This window comes from Myotis davidii, unplaced genomic scaffold (genome assembly GCF_000327345.1).
Source record: "Myotis davidii unplaced genomic scaffold, ASM32734v1 scaffold545, whole genome shotgun sequence".
NCBI lineage: Eukaryota > Metazoa > Chordata > Mammalia > Chiroptera > Vespertilionidae > Myotis > Myotis davidii.
In genome coordinates, this window is record NW_006296634.1 from 1346570 (window position 1) to 1368653 (window position 22084).

General features: G+C 33.6%; 1 protein-coding gene across 4 annotated transcripts in view; it reads right to left on the reverse strand.

Annotated features, from left to right (window-relative positions):
* Window positions 1-271: 271 nt before the first annotated feature.
* The window catches only part of MATR3 (matrin 3), a 29856-nt gene continuing 8043 nt past the window's right edge, over window positions 272-22084 (reverse strand). For 2 of the 4 annotated variants that reach the window (XM_015569632.1, XM_006772449.2), the window contains exons 2-15: window positions 17672-18762; window positions 12940-13001; window positions 11995-12036; window positions 11377-11489; window positions 11090-11142; window positions 10024-10149; window positions 9030-9155; window positions 8696-8863; window positions 7617-7748; window positions 7207-7250; window positions 6739-7111; window positions 4222-4588; window positions 3645-3766; window positions 272-1483 (exon numbers count right to left, since the gene is read on the reverse strand). In XM_015569632.1, the coding sequence (XP_015425118.1) occupies window positions 1433-1483; window positions 3645-3766; window positions 4222-4588; window positions 6739-7111; window positions 7207-7250; window positions 7617-7748; window positions 8696-8863; window positions 9030-9155; window positions 10024-10149; window positions 11090-11142; window positions 11377-11489; window positions 11995-12036; window positions 12940-13001; window positions 17672-18583 (2691 nt within the window). In that variant the 5' untranslated portion in view covers window positions 18584-18762 and the 3' untranslated portion in view covers window positions 272-1432. Of the gene's footprint in view, window positions 1484-3644; window positions 3767-4221; window positions 4589-6738; window positions 7112-7206; window positions 7251-7616; window positions 7749-8695; window positions 8864-9029; window positions 9156-10023; window positions 10150-11089; window positions 11143-11376; window positions 11490-11994; window positions 12037-12939; window positions 13002-17671; window positions 18763-22084 lie in introns of those variants that run through there. The other 2 variants (XM_006772450.2, XM_015569633.1) reach the window with 2 other exon arrangements.

Here is a 22084-nt window from a genome sequence, read left to right on the forward strand (position 1 = left end):
GAATTCATAAGTTATTTTTTAAATTAAAAAATAAAATTGAGAACAGATAATCCTGAAAACCAAGAATCCTAACATATCTTAAGAGGCTGCTACAACTAATTCTTGCTATTACATGTTATTTCCAATTTGACTATTAAATAAGCATGCCTAAACATCAGTGTTTGCTATTTCTTCGTCTTTAGCATTTTAAACTCCGAATGTTTGAAAAACCCATGAACAGCCCCGTTTCTTGGTTATGTAACAGGAACAAGAAATCCACCAGCACCAAAACTTTAAAATTCAGATCTTTAGTAGCACTCTTTAGAACACTTTAGATTTAAAATGTAGTAATTTGTTAAAACATGCAAGAAAGTGTAACAGCAAATAAAAACCACAACTGACAAATTATATTGGTTAACATTTCAAACATGTATAACCAATGAACATGACCTAGATTTTTATTGGTATTTCACCTCAGAAACTTGAATCCACAGATATAAGCAGTATATAACCAGAAAGTTACAAGTAAACACAGATAATACATGCAAATTTCTGTTCACAAAGATCACATGTGCAGGTATATGGATTAGAAGCGTGCGTTTAGATTATGGCCAAACTGTTTTTAAATGCAGAAATGTAAAATTACATCTTGAAAATATGAAAGGATGGTCTACACACTTCAAAAATCAAATGTTGCTTATACCAGATGTATGACAGCTACAGGATTCAAGTGACAAGCAATAAGGTCTATAGAAATTAATACTGGTCAAAGAGAATGAGAATATTTTTACATTTCACTGAAAATACATTGACTACTAGAATACGAAATCTAGCAGAAACTTAGGGGAAAATTACAAAATCTAATGCCAGTTACTTAATATTTCTCATTACCTAAACAACAGCATAACATTAAAAGAAAACTGCACCTGTATTTTAATTGCTAACTTCAGTTAATGAAGTTACCAAAAAATGAAATGCAATAAAAAAAAGCTTCAAACGCCAAATGAAGAGTCTGCAAGGCTCAGATTAAAAGGTGGAATGTTTCAGATGAAAAGTAATAAAAATACAACTGGTTTTGTTCTTTATTGAATGGAATCGAAAGTTTTGACATTTCTTTGAAGCTTAGAACTACTAAATTTCATTTCTTTGAATAGTTCTACGTATCATTTTTTTAGTGGTGCAAGTTGTCTTAAGTAGCTTACGAAGTCAGTCTCTACAAAGTCTGTTGTCTACTTGTCTGTTACCATTCTGATAAAACAAAAATTCTTCATTAATTTAACCGTATGTGTTTTTGCTATAACACTTAACACAAGAACAGACATCTATTATTTTTCCACTAAAACAAAAGAGTACAATAGTTTTCTTCTAACTATCAATATTGTATTTAAAAAAGGTTAACATTAAAAACGAAGAACTATTATTTTCCTTGAAATCGTTAAGCTTCTTGCACATCTTAAGTTTCTTTCTTCTGCCTGCGTTCTTCTGCCAATTTATTCAGAAATTTCTGAAAAGTAAAAAAATTTAAAGGTGTTGAGTTCCTTAAGAGAAACACAAATTAATTAACTCCAAAATAAAACAGTCTATCCAGATTTGGGGATTTGAGTGTAATTTAACCTATAATCTTATCACTATTTTAAAAGATTCAGTTATTCCTATTAGTGCACAAAACTAAAATGGTCCAGGACACTACAATAAGGCATGGGAAAATAATGGTGAAATGTGAAAAACAATCACTTCAATGTGTAATTAACACTAATTTATGAAGATGAGAAAATCTCAAGACCACAGTTACATAGAATTGCTACCACTCCAAGAACATTAGTTAAAATGACATGAATTTATTTAATGCCCCCTTCCAGTAAACCAAGTGGGCAGCCTTTTCTTAAAGGGCCAGCAGTAAATTTTGTAGGTCTGTGAACCATTTGGTCTTTATTTCAACTATTCAATTCTGCCATTACAACAATGTAAGTAGCCATAAACAATCATTGTGGCTGTGTCCCTAGAAACCTTTATTTATAAAAGAAGGTGGTTGGGCTGCAAGTGTAGCTTGCTGACCCCTGTATTAGATGTGTAACCTCTAGAGCTTCTGGACTCCAAAGATGTGTTAAAACGTTAATAAAAGGAAAAAAATAAAATAAAATAAAAATAAATCTACTGTAAAACATTCAAAGTTTCTTTACTTTTGGCTGAAATTTATCAACTGTATAGTTATTGTAAACTGATGAAGATTAGAAGCCATTATATCCTTAAAAAGAAGAAAAATTACCACCTTGGAAATTATAAAGTAATTTATCCTTAGCAAGATATTGTATTACATAGTATTTTTTAAAGTATTCTTTATTCTCACTTTTAAAATTTATTAATTTGAGAGAGAGGGAGAGACGAAGGGAGAGAAAAACATCAATTTGTTGTCTCACTTATTTATACATTCATTGGCTGACTCTTGTATGTACCCTAACTGGGGATCAAACTTGCAACCGTGATGTATGGGGATGATGCTCTAACCAATTGAGCACCTGGCCAGGGCTACATAATAATTCTTAAAGTTGACAAAATTCATTTAAAATAGGAAATAAGAGAGCTACCTCCTATAGAATATCTAGAAAATTAGAATGGCTAGAAAATATTAGAAAGCATGGTATTCTTTATAAAGTGTCAAGCAACCAGAGACCACTTTTATATTTATATATCTCTAGGTAATACATATAGTTTCTGCCATCAAACAGCTTAATCGGATGAAATATATAAAATTATCCCTACTGTTGAAAATAACCACCATTCTTTTTTCATATCCATGATAAGATACTCACAGCAAAGAACACATTTAAAACATGTGATACTGCAAAGAACTAGATTTCCTAAATTCAATGTTATCCTAAAAAATGCATAGAACATGTTGGATGACTAACTACTCTTGTAATTTTGTGTTACAGAACAGTTACCTACCATTATGAGTGCTCAACTCCTCTACTTTTAGGGTTTTTCCCTGTTATCCATCTTATTATTCCGTCCTTAAAGAAGCCACTAACTAAAATACCCACTTTAAGAGATCAACCAAAGGACTTGAATTAAGCATAACCAATGGACGCAAGACACTAGGGATGAGGGGTGAGGGCATGTGCTGGGGAACAGGGGATAGGGGAGGTCAATGGGGGGAAAAAAGGAGACATATGTACTACTATTTGTAATACTTTAAACAAAATAGAATTTAAAAAAAATCCAAATAGAAATTTGGATTATTTTTTGCTCTATTCATTTACCCCTTTAACTTTATATCCTGTTAATCATAAAACTTACTGAAAAGTGTCATTATTAGTAAATAATAAAGTCAATGTAAAAATCATTAAGTATGACAGGACATAGTACTTTATGAAGCTAAAAAGGCTTTATGTCACTTGGGTCTTCAGGCTCCCAGTATTTTCCAAATTAGACAAATTACAGTCCAATATCCATTTGAGAATATTAAAAATAAATTTAATTTTATTACAAAATTTTTAACATGGTTAGAAATTATTAAATTATTGAATTAGAAGATACTATAAAAAGCGGCAGAATAGATGTTTCTAGAATTAAACTGCTTATGGTCCATCAATAAAGAAAAATGTTATACATGCTTTACTTTCCATAAACTTACACTATTTGTTTTCTTTCAGATTTAGCCTTACCTTTAATTTCTGATAATGAGGAAGGCTGCTGCAATGAGTATTCTTTGCAACTTCTTCATTTGTATAAAAGAGTGAACACAGCTTACAGTAAAACCCTGTTTTAGGTATCACATAGTCTATACCTAGAACACAAACATATATTCTTACAAATTCAGTAAACTGAGTAATTTAGTGTTCTCAAATGTTATTTTTGTGTGAGAAGTCCAAATGGCCTAAGCTAAAACAAAATCCAACAACAAAAAATGACATTAGTTAATAGTTGTATTTAATTGATGTTCAAGGTCCCACCTAATTATACTCTTAAAAAAGGCAGAAATATAACAGGTAAACAAAACAAAAAGCCAGTGAAATTCTTAGAAAGCTTTGAGAAAAGAATACATTTCTGTAATGATAACAAAAGATAATACAAAATCAGGAGACTTGGGTAAGAAAAAAAAGAACATGTCAATTAAGATTAACAAATTATTCTATACAGAAATAAATAAAATGCTATCAGAGCTTATGTAAGACCAATTTAAAAATCTTATATAAGAGTTTGGGAAGGGTGAGAGGGGAAGAACAAAACCTTAAATCTCACCAACAGGAACATTGGGTTGATAGGGTCCAATTCTATACTCATCTGGGATTGTATAGTCCTCCTTGTTTTCATCATTTTGGCCATCTGCATTCTCACTTGTATCTTTGTTGGGATCATCAGCATTCTCAGCAGATTCAGCACCTGGTTCCGTATTTTCCTCATTTTTAATTCCATTTTCCAACGCTGCTTCATTTTCTTGATCAAGTTCCTCGATCTTGTCCACCTTAATTTCAACCAAACCATCATCATTTTTGTCACCAGATTTAAATGCCATGCCCGATTTACGAAGTTTCTGAAGTTCCGAATCTTCCTCATCACCAACCTCATCTAGAGTGACAAAACCTTCCATATTCCCTGGGAAACGACGCTGTTAAGAAAGACAAATTTACTCTGCAACAATTATCCTGCAGTATCCCTTCCATTTGCTTTACTTAAAGGGAAAGGGACAGCGTCTTTGTCTTTATTCATTCTCTCAAAATACTTTTTCCCCTCTAAAAATCACTGGTTTTAAAAAACTTAGCTTGTTTTAAAACTAAATAATTGAAGGCTTGCCTTATGCGGAGAGCAAAAAATGAATGATGAGGATAGTCATATTCTAAGCGTTTGGAGACTTATATTTCTATATATATAATCTAAAGATATAAAAGGCTAATATGCAGAGTGTCCTCTTGGGAGTTCAATTGCTTGCTATGACATGCACTGACCACCAGGGGGGTGGCGCAGAACAGAGGGAGGCCCCAATCAGCCCTGATCGCTGGCCAGGCCTAGGGACCCTACCTGTGCATGAATCTGGTGCACTGGGCCTCTAGTATATCAAGTAACTGATTAGTTATAAATAACTTAATGATGCCCTCTGGAAAATAGTATCTTGTGACACAACTGTTTTTTAGAGAATACCCAATCCAAAACAGTGTAGCAGTTAAAAAAATAAAATTACAAAAAATCAAGCTCTGGAGAATGATGGCCTAGGCTTAAATTTTGGCTTGACCACTTATAAGTAGTATGGCCACTGACAATTAATGAACTTCTCCATGCCTCAGTTTCCTCATTCATGAGATAGGGATAATGATAAGGAAGACATCTGTTGCATATAGTTACTGTGAGGGTTAAGCTAATTAACATATAAAGAGCTTACAAAAATGTATAGCATGCAATACATGTTTAATAATCACAAGCTCTTTAAGAGTCTGGAGGTAAAAATTTCTAATAGTTGGCCCTACCCAGTTTGGCTCAGTGGATAGGGTCCCAGGTTCGATTCTGCTCAAGGGCAAGTGCAGGAGACAACCAATTGATGTGTTTCTCTCACCCTGATGTTTCTGTCTTACCCTCTTTTCCTCTCCCTAAAAATCAATGGAAAAGTATCCTCAGATGAGGATTAACAACACAAAAATTTCTAATAGTTGAATGTTGTTTAGAAAGAAACCATAGAATAGGATTTAAAAAATCTCATTTTAAAAAAATCTATAGGCCCAGTGTATAAAATTCCTGCACTGGGGGTAAGGGGTAGGGTGGAGGCGTCCCTCAGCCTGGCCTGCACCTTCTTGCAGTCCGGGAGCCCTCTGACAGCTTAGGCCCGCTCCCTGCCACCACCGATGTGCTTTCCAGTCATCAGCCCGGCTCAGGGCTTCTGGCTGAGTGGTGCTCCTCCTGTGGGAGCGCACTGACCACTAGTGCGCATCACAGCAACTGGCAGTTCTGCCATACGGTCGATACGCCTATTAGCCTTCTATTAGATAAAAAGGGTTTATGTGTTGATTTTTAGGAAAAGGAAGAGAGGGAGGGCGGGCGAGGAGAGAAACATTGATTTGTTGTCCCACTCATGTATGCTTTCATTGGTTGAGTCTTGTATGTGCCCTGATGATTGAACCTGCAACCTTGGCCTCGGGACCACACTACAACCTAGGTACCTGGCCAGGGTTCAAGAACCATTTAATGTAAGTGGCTTCAAAAATATTTTAATGCTCCTATCCTTAGTATACATGGGCCTTTGCTTTATTTATTGTTCCTTGTATCATGTACCTATTTTTATATTCATCTTATATGCTATTTGTAACATCTATTCTAAGAAAATATTTTAAAAGTTACTGAAATATCTGATCAAGTGTACATTTCTCATTTGGGAAGAATTTTTAATTTCAACAATTTTTTAATGAGTGGAAATGTTTTAATCATCTTTTGGTCAGTTTATTGCAAAATCATACCCCATCTTTTAAAAAACAAGCTGAACTATACAGCTGCCTCAAAGTACTTACAATGCAGAAGTATATATAGTTTTAAGTATTTTCCCTTCATTACTAAGAAGTCCTCTTTTTGCACTGTCATTTTTGGGCAACTTTAAGAGGTCCCATTTAATCCAATTATTGCAGAGTTTAGACTTAAATGCTTGTATTATAGTTCACACCTGATTTTTTTCTAATATAAGTGATTTGAATCTCTTTAATCTGCTAAGGTAAATAATTTGAAAGATTTATCTGATCTAGTTTTCTATTAAAACAGATCAATACAATCTTCCTTTACCTTTTTAAGCTTCTTCTTTGCAGCTGAAGCACTCGCACTTCCATCTTTTTTCACAGCTTTGTCTGAAGGTTCCTTTTTCCCATCAGAAGTCACATCACCTAAATTAGCAAGATCTGTCTCATCTCCCACTGAACTGCCACTTTCTAGCAGTGCTGCTGCTTCTTCTTCATCTACCAGTAGCTCATCTTCAGATTCTAGAAGCATGCTGGGTTCTTGTTCTGCCTGGTCATCTTTTGTATCTTTTTCACCATCTTCACCTGACTTTTCTTCTTGTTCTTTACCTTCAGTTGTACCTTCAGTCTTCTGGGAACCATCAGTTTTGGATTTCTTATCGCTTGGAGATTCTTTGCCATCTGGAGAATAAGATCTTTTTCTGAAATCAAGGAGGTATACATCAATTAATTCTGAGTTGGAAAACAATAGTTTAATATACCATTATTTACACACACACAAACAAAATGAAATTACCGGGATTTATCTTTTTTCAGCAAGTCAATGCCTCTGTTAGGAATCTAAAAATACAAAAATTTGCATTAAATTAACATATTAAAATATTCACTTGCAGAATACATAATTATCCAGTTAATTAATAACTGATGACCATCCTTCATATAATCAACTAAGCTTATTCAATCCCTATAAACATACCTAAGAATTCAAGGTAACTTTAGTCAGCAGTTTTTTTACAATCAACATTTCAACCAATCAGTGGATAATAAACATTTTGGTAGCAGAACTTTGTTCAAAGAATCCAGGTGCTTTTACAGAACACCAGATAGAAAACTTCTGCTACTAAGGAAGACCAGAAAAAAAAGAGGAGGTTGCTTTCTTTCAATTACTAAACCCAATATTCGTAAGACAAATCAAGCACTACATACCCTTAGTACCAATTTTTTGTATTTTTCAGACAGGTCAACTTTCACACATCTCCCCTGAAACCAAAGGGCCTTTTTCAAACAGTGGTCAACCATTGCCATAGCATCTTCTCTGGTCTCCATCTCAATAAAGGCCTTAAAAAGTTAGAAAGAAGATTATTTCTTAGAGAACTGTATATAATATGGTGCTTACTATTCTTTCTATCCACTTATTAGGTAGAACCAAATATAAAACTACCTATATACAGGCTTCCTGCAAAAAAGTAATTAAAGTAATAAGCTTAGTAGATATTAAGCAAATTCTGTAAGAAAAGAAAAAATTATTAAAAAAATCTGAAAGGATATAAAAAACGCTGTTAAAGAAAGTAACTATTAACCCAGCTGTTGTGGCTCAGTTGGTTGAGCACTGTACCCAGGAGGTAGCTGGGTTCAATTCCTGGTCAGGGCACATGCCCAGGTTGCAGGCTCAATCCTCAGTAAGAGATATGCAGGAGGTAGCCGATCAATGTTTCTATTTCTATCTCTCTCCCTCTCTCTGAAACAACAGTATCCCAGTTGAAATAACAAGAGAAAAAAAAAAAAAAAAGGGAGCCTAACCGGTTTGGCTCAGTGGATAGAGCATCAGCCTGTGGACTGAAGGGTCCCAGGTTCGATTCCGGTCAAGGGCATGTACCTGGGTTGCGGGCACAACCCCAGTAGGAGGTGTGCAGGAGGCAGCTGATTGATGTTTCTCTCTCATCGATGTTTCTAATTGTCTATCCCTCTCCCTTCCTCTCTGTAAAAAATCAATAAAATATATTTTAAAAAAAGGGAGAATAAATACCCACACATAGGAAGATTTTTGGAAGCAAACCCTGGAAACAAATAGTGTTAACTAGCCTGAGCAAAAGAGAGCTTTACTTTATGCATCTACTTCAATGTAGAAGAAAATATCGTGTGGCTAAAAAAATTAATCTATGAGGAGATAAAGAAAATTACTTCGTGCTTTTTTTTTAACTTAAAATGAGAATACACAGACACACAAATAAATCTTAAAGCACTTTAAAGAATAGTCTTTTTCAAAATCTCTACATGTATATTACCTGACTTTTCATCCTCATCAGTATGTAATTCTTTATTTTCCCATAAGGCTCAGCAAGCTTAAGGACAGCACTGTCAGAATAGCCAGAATGAGGTAAGTTGCTGAGATGTATCACACGTCCAAGCTCCTGTTTCTGATCAAACTTCTGGTCTGGTTTCCCTTCTGGTTTCTTTAATTTAGTAAATAGGAAAAAAGGGCATGTCAAATGTTGGTAAATACACTATAATTATTAGTTAATATTATCCTAGTTATTAGCAACAATTTAAAGTAGCTAAAGTTAATTAAAAGGATATATTAAATGAATGGCAATATAAATCTGAAAAAAAGACATTTACCTTTATTCTTTTATACTTCTGGGATAAATGGACTCTCACTGGCTTGCCAAATACTAATGCTGGTGTGGTTGTGTAATAATCCACTGCAGCCTGAGCATCTTCTGTGGTTGCCATTTCAATAAATGCCTGCAATTGTAAACATAAAAACCAAAACTATTTCAAACATTGTTCAAAGTCTTTCCAGACATATTTAATCATTAAATAAAAAATACTTTCAAAAATCTAAAAGCAGAAAAACCAACATTGCTAGCATGCTGTTTTTTTAAACATCCCAGATTTTATCTTCACGGCACTGAACTATCACTTCTGCCTAATGGACTTGAAATAATGATTTGGCATGATTTTGGTAAAAGTTTTAAATGACATTCCAAAGATTTATCCATTTACAGCCCTTATAGTAATTTAATAATGACAATTTACTGCTCAAGAATCTAAATTTATAAGCTCACTAATTATCTATTAATACTAGAATTTAGCATTAGAACAGGTCCTTGAATAATGTTTCATTACAACATTGATGAGATACCATAAGAACTTGTCTTGCTTATTATAACCTATGGTAAAAAATGGTTTTGTTATATGTTCTTTTATTTAAAGAACACACTGATATTCATTAAGACTTAAATATTAACATACTTCAACTATTGGCTTTTCATCTACTTCATTCCATATTGATGATTTAAGATTACATTGAGCCCTAGCTGGTTTGGCTCAGTGGATAGAGTATTGGCCTGTGGACTGAAGGGTCCTGGGTTTGATTCCGGTCAAGGGCACATGCCCAGGTTGTGGGCTCAATCCCCGGTAGGGGGTGTGCAGAAGGCAGCCGATCAATGATTTTCTCTCATCATTGATGTTTCTACCTCTCCTGCCCTCCTCTCCCTTCTTCTCTGAAATCAATAAAAATATTTTAAAGAAAAAAAAAGATTATATGCAATAATCTCTTTAGGAAATATATTAGTGATGAATAAATACTATATGTATTTTAAACTCATACCTCATTAATTTTATTTAAGATCAGATGATTTGAAATGACTCCAAATGGTTCCACCAGCTGCAATAATTGATATCTCAAGTTTTTCCCTCGCTGGAAATCCATGATGTGAACAACTCGGCTAGTTTCCTATTCATTGGGAAAGAGAATCAAGTCAATACATCTCTTTAAAAGCAATATGAAACAAGTTATGCACACTAATTTTATAGTCTAATGTTAACCAGAACAGATTAAGAATCCTATATAATAAAAGCCTAATATGCAAATAGACCCGTCGCTATGAAGCACACTGACTACTAGTGGCAGACGCTTAATGCAGAAGCTGCCCCCAGCCCGCAGGCCCAGGTTAGCCTGGGTGGGTGTCAGCAGGGCCCCCGCCTCTGATTGTCCTGCAGCGGGAGGTGACTGGCGGCGGGGCTGGCGAAAGTCCCCCCAATGGCCCTGTTCGCCAGCCAGGCCTAGGGACCCTACCCATGCACATATTTCATGTATTGGACCTCTAGTTTAAAATATCAACTCATGTAACAGTGATGGCGAACCTATGACATGTGTACTCATTTTTTTGGTTGATTTTTTTTGTTAAATGGCATTTAAGTATACAAAATAAATACCAAAAATATAAGTCTTTGTTTTACTATGGTTGCAACTATCAAAAAATTTCTCTATGTGACACGGCACCAGAGTTAAGTTAGGGTTTTTCAAAATGCTGACACGCCAAGCTCCAAAGGTTCGCCATCACTGTCATATAACATTCTAGAGACTTTAAAAACTATACAGGAAATCACGTGAGTGGGGAAGGGTAGTTCTGTTTCAGAAAACAGTCTCTGCACTGATTTTTAAATTGAATACTATAAACATTACTGTATAGGAAAGTTCTTAAGACCCTGAATCAAGATGAGACCTCTCAACTATAGGCATATTAAAGATTAACTCTGATCAAAGTAATAGAAAAGCCTGATGGCTTTCAAACTATAACAGTCTTTCAATAGAAAGGACTATGACACAAATTCAATTAGCATATCATTCATAAAACAGCAATTACAGTAAAAGCAAGAGTTGAGTTACTGACCACTCTGCCTTTTTGCATGTGTCTTGGTCCTTGCAGGTTCCCATTTCCAGCACCTTTATGTGGGAAAAAGTACTTTTTTATTCTTGTAATAAATATACTTGCTCTAATAGGCTATTTCAATTGAAAAATGAACAACTTTCAAACACTAAAAAGATATTACAAATATGAGCACCATGTCTTTTCATGCAATTATTTTTTAATAACAGTTTAATGAGTCTTCTTTTGCCCATAATCAGTTTATTTTTATGGCAAAACTTCTTAGGGAATAACACAAATTTTATAATCACCCAGATTTCCTCTTGGTCCAACTGCTGGTCCCCCAAGATGAAACGAGGGAGGTGGAGGCCCCAAAATTCCTGGCGCTGGGTTTGTAGATTGTTGCAACATGAAGGGATCACCCCTAGTAATGTGAAGACATAAATATAACAAGCATGATAAAGATGTCCACCAAAAATAATTAAAATTCATTATTAAAACAACCCCCATATAACTATGATTCTAATCTTTGGGGGGCATTTATGGGTGAAGCAATTAAGAAAATTCTTAATAGTAATACAATAAAAATCACTATATAAAATAGTTTCTGAAAATTCACCAACAGTACTGGAATTGAACCCAGGACCCTTTAGTCCGCAGGCCCACGCTCTATCCACTGAGCCAAACCAGCTAGGGCGGTAAAAACTTTTTAACACGAGAGACACAAAAGATACCAGAAAAATTAAAAGGAATGATAAACTGGATTTCATTAAAATGATAAACTTTTTAATCAACATTAAAATTATAAAAAATAAAATTCACCCACAGTGACTTTGCCCTCACATTCAATACAAAATATTTTGAAAGTTTAACCTGAATTCCTTACATTGATCTCCTTTACAAACAATAGCTTAAAATTTTTAACTTACATTGTGTGTCCTGTATCATTGTCAGGGTTCCATTCTGGGTAGCTTTAAAAAGACCAGAAAATTAACTTTAAAATAAAACTGTCCTTTTCACAAAATAGCCTTGTTTGGCCTTTAAAATAGAGGTACTTATTAATAAAGTTATAGGAAAGTCTAAGTCTTAAAATATTTAGTTTAAAACATGCCATATATTGATATTTCCCAACGAAAAACTTCAAAACTGCAAATTAATCCAAAGGAATGAAAATAAATTTATTTTGTACTGCGTGAAAATGTAGGTAATTAATGTTGACTTTTTCCCCCTGTATTTGCTAAGTCTTAAATAGAATCAATACTGCATGAGGAATTAGAAATATGGGCTATATAAGGAAATGAGGACCAACCACACAGGTTTTGCTTTTCCTATATAAGTACCAAGAACACACTAGAAAGGACAGCCCCAACAGAGGTAGGCATATGTGAAACTTGCAAAACCAGTGAACAATGGGTACTAGTGTGCTGCTTAGGCAGGAAGATTCCCCATGAAATCAATTTTATTCTAGTTTAAACTCAGAAACAAATGTATGCCAAACCAAAAAATACATCCTGAAAGTTTTTGCTTAACAACTAATTTGTAACTTCTATCAACTTTTCCTTTCTTTGTATATTCGATATTTTTAGAGCATGTATTATTGTTACTGAAATACCCTACGTATCAAAAGCTATCTTAAGTCTATTAAAAATCCTCTCAATTTGTATAAAAAGGCCAATGTTTATTTACACTAGAATATTAACAAAAGTATCACTATCACTGCATCTAATATTCCATATAAGATCCCAGATCTAAACATTGCCTATGCAGTAATAACAATGTGGATATTACAAGTAAATGACCAACTCCCCCAAACCAATCAATGGTTGTTTCCAATTCACGATTAAGGATGCTTTAAAGGTATTTCAAACTCCTACATTTCAAGCAGCAGCTGGCATCGACGACTGTGACTTGCTCCATTGATATGTTGACTCCACTCCTGCAGCAAAGTAAATTCGTAGAATTAACAAATATAAAGCTAAAATATTTTCACTTGAACCATTCAAACTCTGGGATGTTAATTTATATGCAATATCATAGGCTGTACAAACACCTGCACATTCACTAATCACACTGAATTTAAAATCTTTTCTCTGAATCCCTGTATCTTGATCCTGCCCTCAAATACGACATGCACACTCTTGGAAAAACTGGATAACTTGGTTAACATATTAATAGGCCTGACAGGGAAAAGATATAGAGTTAATAATAAAGATCAAGAATAGTAACTGACCTTGCTTGAGATTAGCTGGACATAATTTCTGCTGTAGAACAAACTAAATTATTCATGTCAAATATTAGAATTGCTTTTTTATAGTACTCTAAATATGACAAAATATTCACGCTTGTATCTACTTTCCTAGAACGTATGTTTTAAATGTGAACAATTAGCTAAACATGAAGGCTTTAATTTCATCTAGCCTTTGAGATATGACCCAAGTATACTACAAACATAAAGCTAAGATGATTCAATAGAAATGGCTTTTTTAGAACATATTCCCCATTTACCCCAAATCTAAGTTCCCATTATATTTCCCAAAAATAAAGAAGCAAATTTCAATGCCAGCTCCCAACTTTTAAAGGAGGGAAACGCTGCATTTGCTCCTTTGTATTTATTTCAAATTTAAAGGGATTAACTTTTCTATTTTAGGCAAATAAATGTTCGTTTCTTTAGTTAAAAAAAGTAAGTAAATGATTAATGTTTTAAGTAATATAAGAGAGCTGTTAGGAAAAGTAGGCTCTGCTGCCACACTGCCTGGTTCTATTTCCAAGGCGTCACTTGCTAGATGTGAATCTCTGGTACAAAACAATTCATTGTGATGCAATATTCTCGTATGGTTTTATAAAAAGTAAATTAAATAAAGATAAACTGCTTATTGCCAGGCACATAGAAAGTGCTCAGAAAGTGAACTATTATTACATTGCTAATGAATGCTATCTTGTTTTACAATTCCTGCAAATGAGGCAACAACTTTTATAACATCCACACTACCTAATGCAATATTTGGAATATAAAACATGGTCAGGAAATGTTTTAAAAAAGGCTCTCACGAGCTGAATTAAAACAAAGAACCAATTTTACAAGAGATAACTTTTTGAAAAGCTTTAGAATTGTTTTTATAGACAGGATCCTAAATTTAAAAAACTGATTTATCTTACAAGTTTACAAACATTCTAATAGAATTAACTAAAATCCCATGAGAGAACCAAGATGAAATACATCCAAACAGAATGGCATTTCTCAGAACTTGAAGAGCTATCTCTCAAATCCAGATTGTCTTTTGAATAATGGCTATCAATAAGGAATTCAAAGAGATCTCTCTCCAGCTGGCTCTACAACTAGATTATTTGGGATATAAAAGGGTTTTACAGGCAAAGCAACAGACCATTGACTTGTTGGAGGCCACTTTTAAAATGGCTGTAAGCAAGAGGCACCATAGGTAAAGTTGATAAAAAACAGAAGAGGGACTCAACAAATAATTTAGAATTTTCAGAACTAAAAATATCCTCAGGTTTTACTTATAAAATATCCTTGAGAAGTAGTGTGTTGGGAGAGGAGTTAAGTTACCCTATTAAGGCATGCTTCTAATTCACTGGAGAGGGAAAGGCTACCTAGTTGAATAGAAATTATTTTAATCTAACACTCCATGCCCTTTAAAAGGTTCAAACTTACGCTAAAGTGTGGCTGATCTTTGAAGGGACTCAAGTACTAGAAGGAAGGCCAAGATGAAAGAATCAGGTACAAACCACCCAAAACCAACACATTACTAATCTGCACTACCACACCTGATCTTTTACTGTTTGGTTTAAAGTGAGGATTAAGAGTAAAGGGTTTTTAAAAAACTTATAAATCCTTGGATTCTCCATAGAGGTTAACTCTCATATCAGATTAAAAAAGAATAAGGATTCTCTTTTTGAATTCAGAAGTTCTGTAGGAAAACCAAGTTATATAAGAAAGGATAATTTGGAGAAGCACTTTTGGAATGGCAGAATGAAGAATAACATAAGGGCTTCTAGAATAATACTAAAAGGAAAAATATGAACTCAAGTGACAAGACAGTGAAAGGCCAGTTTTCTTTAAAAGGAATTTGAGGTTGTGTAGAAAAGCAACTTGATGCTCTAAAATGACCTTGAAAGAAAGAAAAGCAATACCATCACTGAAAGTCACTTAAATATAATAAATGATGACAAATTAGATGAGGTTTTTCTCACCTAAAAGTTTCTTATTTCATACTAAGAAGTTTTGATCATGTATGTTACTTAACGTTACCAGTAAGTGAAAAGAACAGATTTTCCAAGTTATGCAGCAATACCAGAGAGCAGGATTAAATATTTTTAAAAAAATGTCATTATCTACTTTCACCCCAGGAATTTTCTCTGAAGTAATTGTTTCTACATCAGCTATCAAAAGAGTAAGAACCACTGCTAAATGTAAAAATTTAATTATTTTTTTCAATAATGCAGGTATCCAGAAAATTGGTCCAAATTACAAATATACATTTCGTAAATTAAGCAATCAAAGGACCTCTAAACTAGTCCTTAAATATTCCCAATATTGTCAGAAAACCAAAACTAGGGAGGGCCTAAGCATTTTTACAGGTTAAAAGTACCTCTTATACTAGAGTTAGGGTCTTACTCTTGAACCCAAAGTTTCAACAAATATTTTTAAACTGTTCTTTTGTTTGTTTAGACCCCATTTACTATTATTTACTAATATCAGTGGTTAGGAACTAGAGGTAGCAAAATCTGGAGAAAAAATAATTCTATATATAAAACAGAAACTTTTCTCTGATTCAGGTCCTCCTGTGTTTTCCTTTTGTGTTCCTTTACTCAATTGATTTTCTATGTGCAATCAACAAGATCAAATTACTGCTCAGTCAAAAGGAGACTTCTAACAACAGGTTCTGATTTATTACTCCAGTAACAAAGATGTTAAGTCCCTTAAAATCACTTTCATTTGAGATTTGTAATTAGTGATTTTCCTTGGAATTTAGAGATCCTACCTGAAAACATTGGTCATATTGCCATTACTGCAAAAAGGCAAGGAGTAATGAAAACATTTTGTGTCACCAAAGTTTAATGGACTTTTTTATTAAGTAAACTCCCATCAGACCTAGAACTTGAAGTTCAGTACTGAACAAAAACTACATCCCATAATATATTCTTAGTATTAGCCAAAAAAATTGAAAAAGGACATTAGTCAAATCACCTATCAAACGAATTTCCATGAGTTTGAAATTCTGTATCTTAAATGAAAATTGATCTATAATTTTAAATTTAGCATTTAATGTTCATCTATTTTGGTATAGATTAAAATATTTGTGTACTTAAACTACACATTAATTCAAAGGATTTTTGTAATACTTGAGAATTATTTTTAAAAAATATTTTTTAAAGTACTCTATAAACTCAAATATAAGTCTCTCCTCTTAATTATCTGTGACAAAAATATTGAGGTCCAGACACTAGATGATTTAGTTAATTCAAAATCAATACTCACTGAAAAATGCATTTAAAAGGAATTGTTATGAATAGAAAATGACCTTTCCAAATGTTACTGTAAATAAAATACCCTATGTAACAGTAACCATCAATTTCATGGCAACATATCCCAGTTAAATAGAAATGAACTATACACCACATCAGGAAAAACGGATGGTCGTGTTGACTTTAAGTCAACTGCACTGTATATTGAAAAAATAATCAGAGAACAAGTAAAATCTAAACATTGAAAGAGAAAAGGACAACATATTTAAAAGAGCATTTTGTAAAAGTTCCCATTTTGCCAGATGTGATAATTAAAGCAAAGGAGAATTGAGATATATATTTTTTTTGTTCAAATGACTATACCAGAAGTCTAAGCCTAAGTCAGAAAAAGAATATGTTTATGAGGAGCACAGAGCAGGATACTGCAGTAACTGATTTTTCCAAGTCTCTAAAGGGATAGATGCAATATGGGATAATAAAAAGTGAGTTTTGAAGTATGTTTAAGAAAGTTGTGGAAAAGGAGAAAAAAAATGATGAAAAATTTCAGTTATAGTTATGAGAGTTTGTGTTAAAGGGAAATTAAAAAAGGAAGAATGAACTAATCTAAAATATAAAACATACTGAAACAAACACCAGGGCTCTACATTGAATATTTCCCTATAGCCACAGATAAGGAAAAAAAGAGAATCTTTCAAGAATCCATCTTTACTACATACAAATCAGCAATCAAGACAGATGGAGAGCTAAAATCTAGCATCCTGAATGGCAGAGCATATTGACTGCAAAAAAAAATAATAATACTTAAAACAATTCAACAAAGCAGACAAAAAACTGCTTAAATATGAATAAGAAGATTATACTGATGCCAAAAACCAACAAGATAATCCCAGTGGATGACAGTTTTGTGGCCAGAAGTAATCTCGGCAGATTGTATTAATGTAAAGCCCTGGTTTAAAATGCTCAAAAACCAATTACCTTCCAAATAAAGTGTTCTCAAAAGTATAAAAATTCTTGATCAACTCAGTGTCACCAGACTACAGAATTAGAGTAAAAGATATAGGTAAATACAGAATAGACACTACAATGTACAAGAAATTAGAAGCATCTGTTGTATTAACTCACCTTATTAGAATGAACTGGCAAATCACATATAGAGCACAGATGGGGATAACCCTTCGGTAAGAGTCCATGGAAGTCTTCAATATTGCTACTTGGAGGAGCGCCCCTCTTTTTCTCAAAGAGAGATCTCTCTTGTAAGGGGCCAGGACCACGTCCCATTCTCTCATACTCACTGTCAAATTTATGATAGTTATGCGAGGTCTCACCAAAAAAAGAATCATCCCTACACCTTTCTCCATCTCTTAATCTGTCATCTTCATAATCCATTCTGTCATAATAACCAGATTCTTGAGAACGACTTCCATGGTCATAATCAAGCACTGGGTTGAGACTAGGCCCACGATCATCAAAACTATCTCTTCTAAAGTGCCTTTTTTCTTCCCAATCATCCCTAGGTACTCTGTATGGCGGCTCCCGTGTAGCAGATCTGCCATCTCTACCATAACTCAATGTAGGGCCTTCTTCAGTTCTCCTCCTTTTAAGTTGTAGAAGGATTTGGGGCAAATTCTCAGGAGTTATCTTGTCCTCTGGATAACGACTCAGTTCATCTAAGTCTCTAGCAGACAGACCAAAGCTGGCCAAAATGTTACTGGCCTGGTCTGCATCTCCACGGTGTTGAGAAGACAAAGGGAGTGGACCTCTACTTCCAATGTTAAATATAGACTGCAAATTATGGGAAGAAGTACTAGCAGAAGACAGTGCACTATGAGCTCCTTGTTGATTCAATGAAGAACTCATTCCAAGATTCATTAAACTAGCAAGGCGTGCAGTACCCTGGTTCATCCTTCCAAGAGATGCTGGCATAGTTAAAGACTGGGTAGCAGCAGCAAGAAGGCCTATTGCTGCTGCAGACAGGTCACGCCCATGACCCTGCGCGTCCCTACCGAGAGATGACTGCTGGAATGACTTGGACATTGTAGAACTATCTCTTGGCTAGTTTATAGATTAAAAAAAAAATTTTTTTTAAAAGATGGCCAAAAAGAAAGCTCAAACTAGAAAACTAGATTAACTGTGCTTCAAAAAATGGTAACGCCAAGAAAAAGGATCAATAAGGACTGTAGAATCTTCTTCAAGCTGAGAACCAGCAGACAACTCTGTAGAAAAATAAGCAATTTTAGTCATAAATCCCTTTAAGTAGATGCCGTTTTTTAAAGAAAAAAAACTTATGCATCATGTTGATAAAAAAAAAAAACATTTAAGATCTCAAACTTACAAGGAACTTATTATATATCTTAAAACAGATTCCAGATGTATGCAGAGCCTGCATATAGATATTTAAAAAGTAATCTTTCATGCTAAAGTTTAACTATTAAAGGGAATTTCATACTAAATTTAAAAACATTTCAATTGAAGGGGTAGATAGATGTCTGAGCACATCAAAATTTCAGTAAAAATATAGATGGGTCTCTTCTTTCAGAAGAATAAAAATACACCCTACAGTATGATGCTTAAGTTCCAGGAGAAGACTAAAAACAAACAAAAATCAATGTCAACAAGTCAAAGATGAATCAGTTGTATTCTGCTTTAGAAAATGAGACCTATTATAACTATTAGAAAGAACCAAGTAAAATCACAAGTAAATGAAGTTTAGGTGTCAAGTACCTAGTATAAGATATAAGACCAAACACAATAGCTGAGACCTTTATGTAGCAAAATCAATTGGAGGTGAAGACAGATGTGAAGAAAATTAAGTGGCTTCCTACAGTTCAAGGATTTCTGCACAAATATAAGCCGTATGACTAACTGCCTTCTTACTGTCCACCCTATATCAGGCAGTATTTATTTCATTTCTAATCTTATAAGGTAAGAATTAAGTGTGGTCGGTACAGAAATAAGAGACCTCCCAAGAAAAAAACCCAAATACAGGAAGTGTAGGTGATTTAAAGAAGTGAAACTCTCCAAGTTTAGCATGCACCAACACTCATTTAATGCTCAGGACTTCAGCACCTCTAGAGTTCAAAACGGGTAAAACTGAAAACAAGATCATGCTTGCATAGGCGTCTGGAAACTTTCCACAAGAATAGTCATAATCACCTGGAAAATTTAAATTCTGAATATGATCACCCAAGATGTATTTCTGAATGAAATTATTTTCATTTTCTTTCTTAAATCGTTCTTTTACCTCAGAAACAGGTATGTAAGAATTTGCAAAGCATTTATATATGATTCTCATAAAATATTAAATGATGTACATAACAAATGTCCTTGAAACAATTTTTTATAATCACAACTACATACAGATGTTTTAAATTATTTGGAGGCTCTGTTAAGTTTTTATATGTTTGATGATCCATACACCTAAGCACTGATAGTGCACCAATACATAAAACTTTATTACAGTAAAAACCAGGCAATATTTAATAGTTACAAGTCTATTATAGAACCAATCCCACTAATAATAGAATAATGCAAGGAAACACTGGACAAATACAGTGGTAGATGAAGTATTAAAAAAAAAAAGGTTACAGGCGGAACTACGTTTTACAAAAAGATGTAAAAAAGTTAAAAGGACACAGGAAAATCTATCAGAGGTGACTGGAATTACAAGATGTTTTTGTACACCAAGAAAGATGAATTTGAGAAAAGACACCAAAGAAACTAGTTCTGGATGATATCTGTTATATAAACTACTAAAGCTTTAAGATGAGATTAATAAAAATAAAGACAAGTTGACTTCTTTTAAGTTTCTTTGATATGTCTTAAAAATGCCGTACAGAAAGGCAGTTGAAATACTGTGTAAAAACACTGACAGGGACCCTCTAAATTTTCATGTATACTTTATTGAAAAAAAAAACTTAGAGGGTTTTTCAAAATCAGTATTTTAAAGTACCAAGGTTATTATTAATTGCAGTTTTTGATCTTCGTATTATAAGCAAAACTTTGTGTTACTGAAAAGCCAGTTTTTAAAAAGAACTATTCTTTTCCCTCAGAGAAATTATACAATAGTATTATGATCATGTGTAAAATTTTTAAATTCATCATATTTTAAGAAAATGATTGTTGGATTAGAGACCTCAAATACTTTCCTTTGTAAGGTTCAATGAAAACAATGGCTCTGCAAAAAGAAAGGTTATGAGAAGGTAAAAGATAACCTTAAGACAAAACAGAAAATGGATGTCAGAAAAAGGGTAAGACAAACAATGTAAATCCCATGACAACTTATAATTTCATTAAGAATAACCTTAAAGTTCGTAATTTTATTAGAACAAAGAAATTCAAAGAAATCAGGCATGACTATTTAAAGAGCTTTTATGAAAATAATTCTTTTAATATCTTTGGTCAATGGTAAACATAAGACAAGCCATTTAAAGGCTCATTTAAACAAGACTGGCCTAAGTTGGTCAATGATTCTCTCATCATTGATATTTCTACTCTCTCTCCCTCGGTTTGGCTCAGTGGATAGAGCGCCCCCTCCAAAAAAACAAGACCTGCCTATTCAAGTTGGCACAAATATTCACTAAATTATTAAAGACTTTAAAAAGATTAGGTTATTTTACTGTAGGTTTCCCTCTCATAATTATAAAGCTCTTTTTTCATAGCATATTATGAGATTATTAAGTTTGAAAATAGTTCCTTGGAAAGAATTCTAAAATGTAATGTCAAAATCTAATTTATTCATTTTAAGATCTTTATATAATAAATTCTAAATGCCAATCAGGGCAGAACCTTTCACTTGCCAAAAAGAAAGTACCTCCACCTCCCAAATCAGGAAAACATAAGAAAAAGGGGCTAACATCATCCATAATTAGGCTTCACAAATATCGTTTACTACAATCTGATACTCAAATTTTTAACAGGCTTAAAACTCATTTTTATAGACAATTCTATTAAATAATTAACCTAGAACTTAAAGCTAGTTTATGACCTAATTGTAAATACTAAATATGTTAGCTAAATATTCAACATCTTAACAAATATTATCTGGATGTATGGTTAAGAATTAAGTTTCATGAATAATATTCAATCCTCCCCACTCTATAAAAAGCTATCTGATATTCTTTACTGGATTTATTTTCATCTCCAATTAAAAGTGGAATACTAGCCGAAACCGGTTTGGCTCAGTGGATAGAGCGTCGGCCTGCAGACTGAAAGGTCCCAGGTTCGATTCCGGTCAAGGGCATGTACCTGGGTTGCGGGCACATCCCCAGTAGGAGATGTGCAGGAGGCAGCTAATCGATGTTTCTCTATCATCGATGTTTCTGACTCTCTCTCTCTCTCTCCCTTCCTCTCTGTAAAAAATCAATAAAATATATTAAAAAAAAAAAAGTGGAATACTAAAATATTTCAGAAAACAAAGCTTAACACACTCAGAAAGTTCTTGGAAGTAAATCGTTGTTCCATATTTAGACACTCTCCTATGTAACATAAAGATTACATTAGTTCTGTTATTCATTCCTTCAAAGGACTACTTATTCA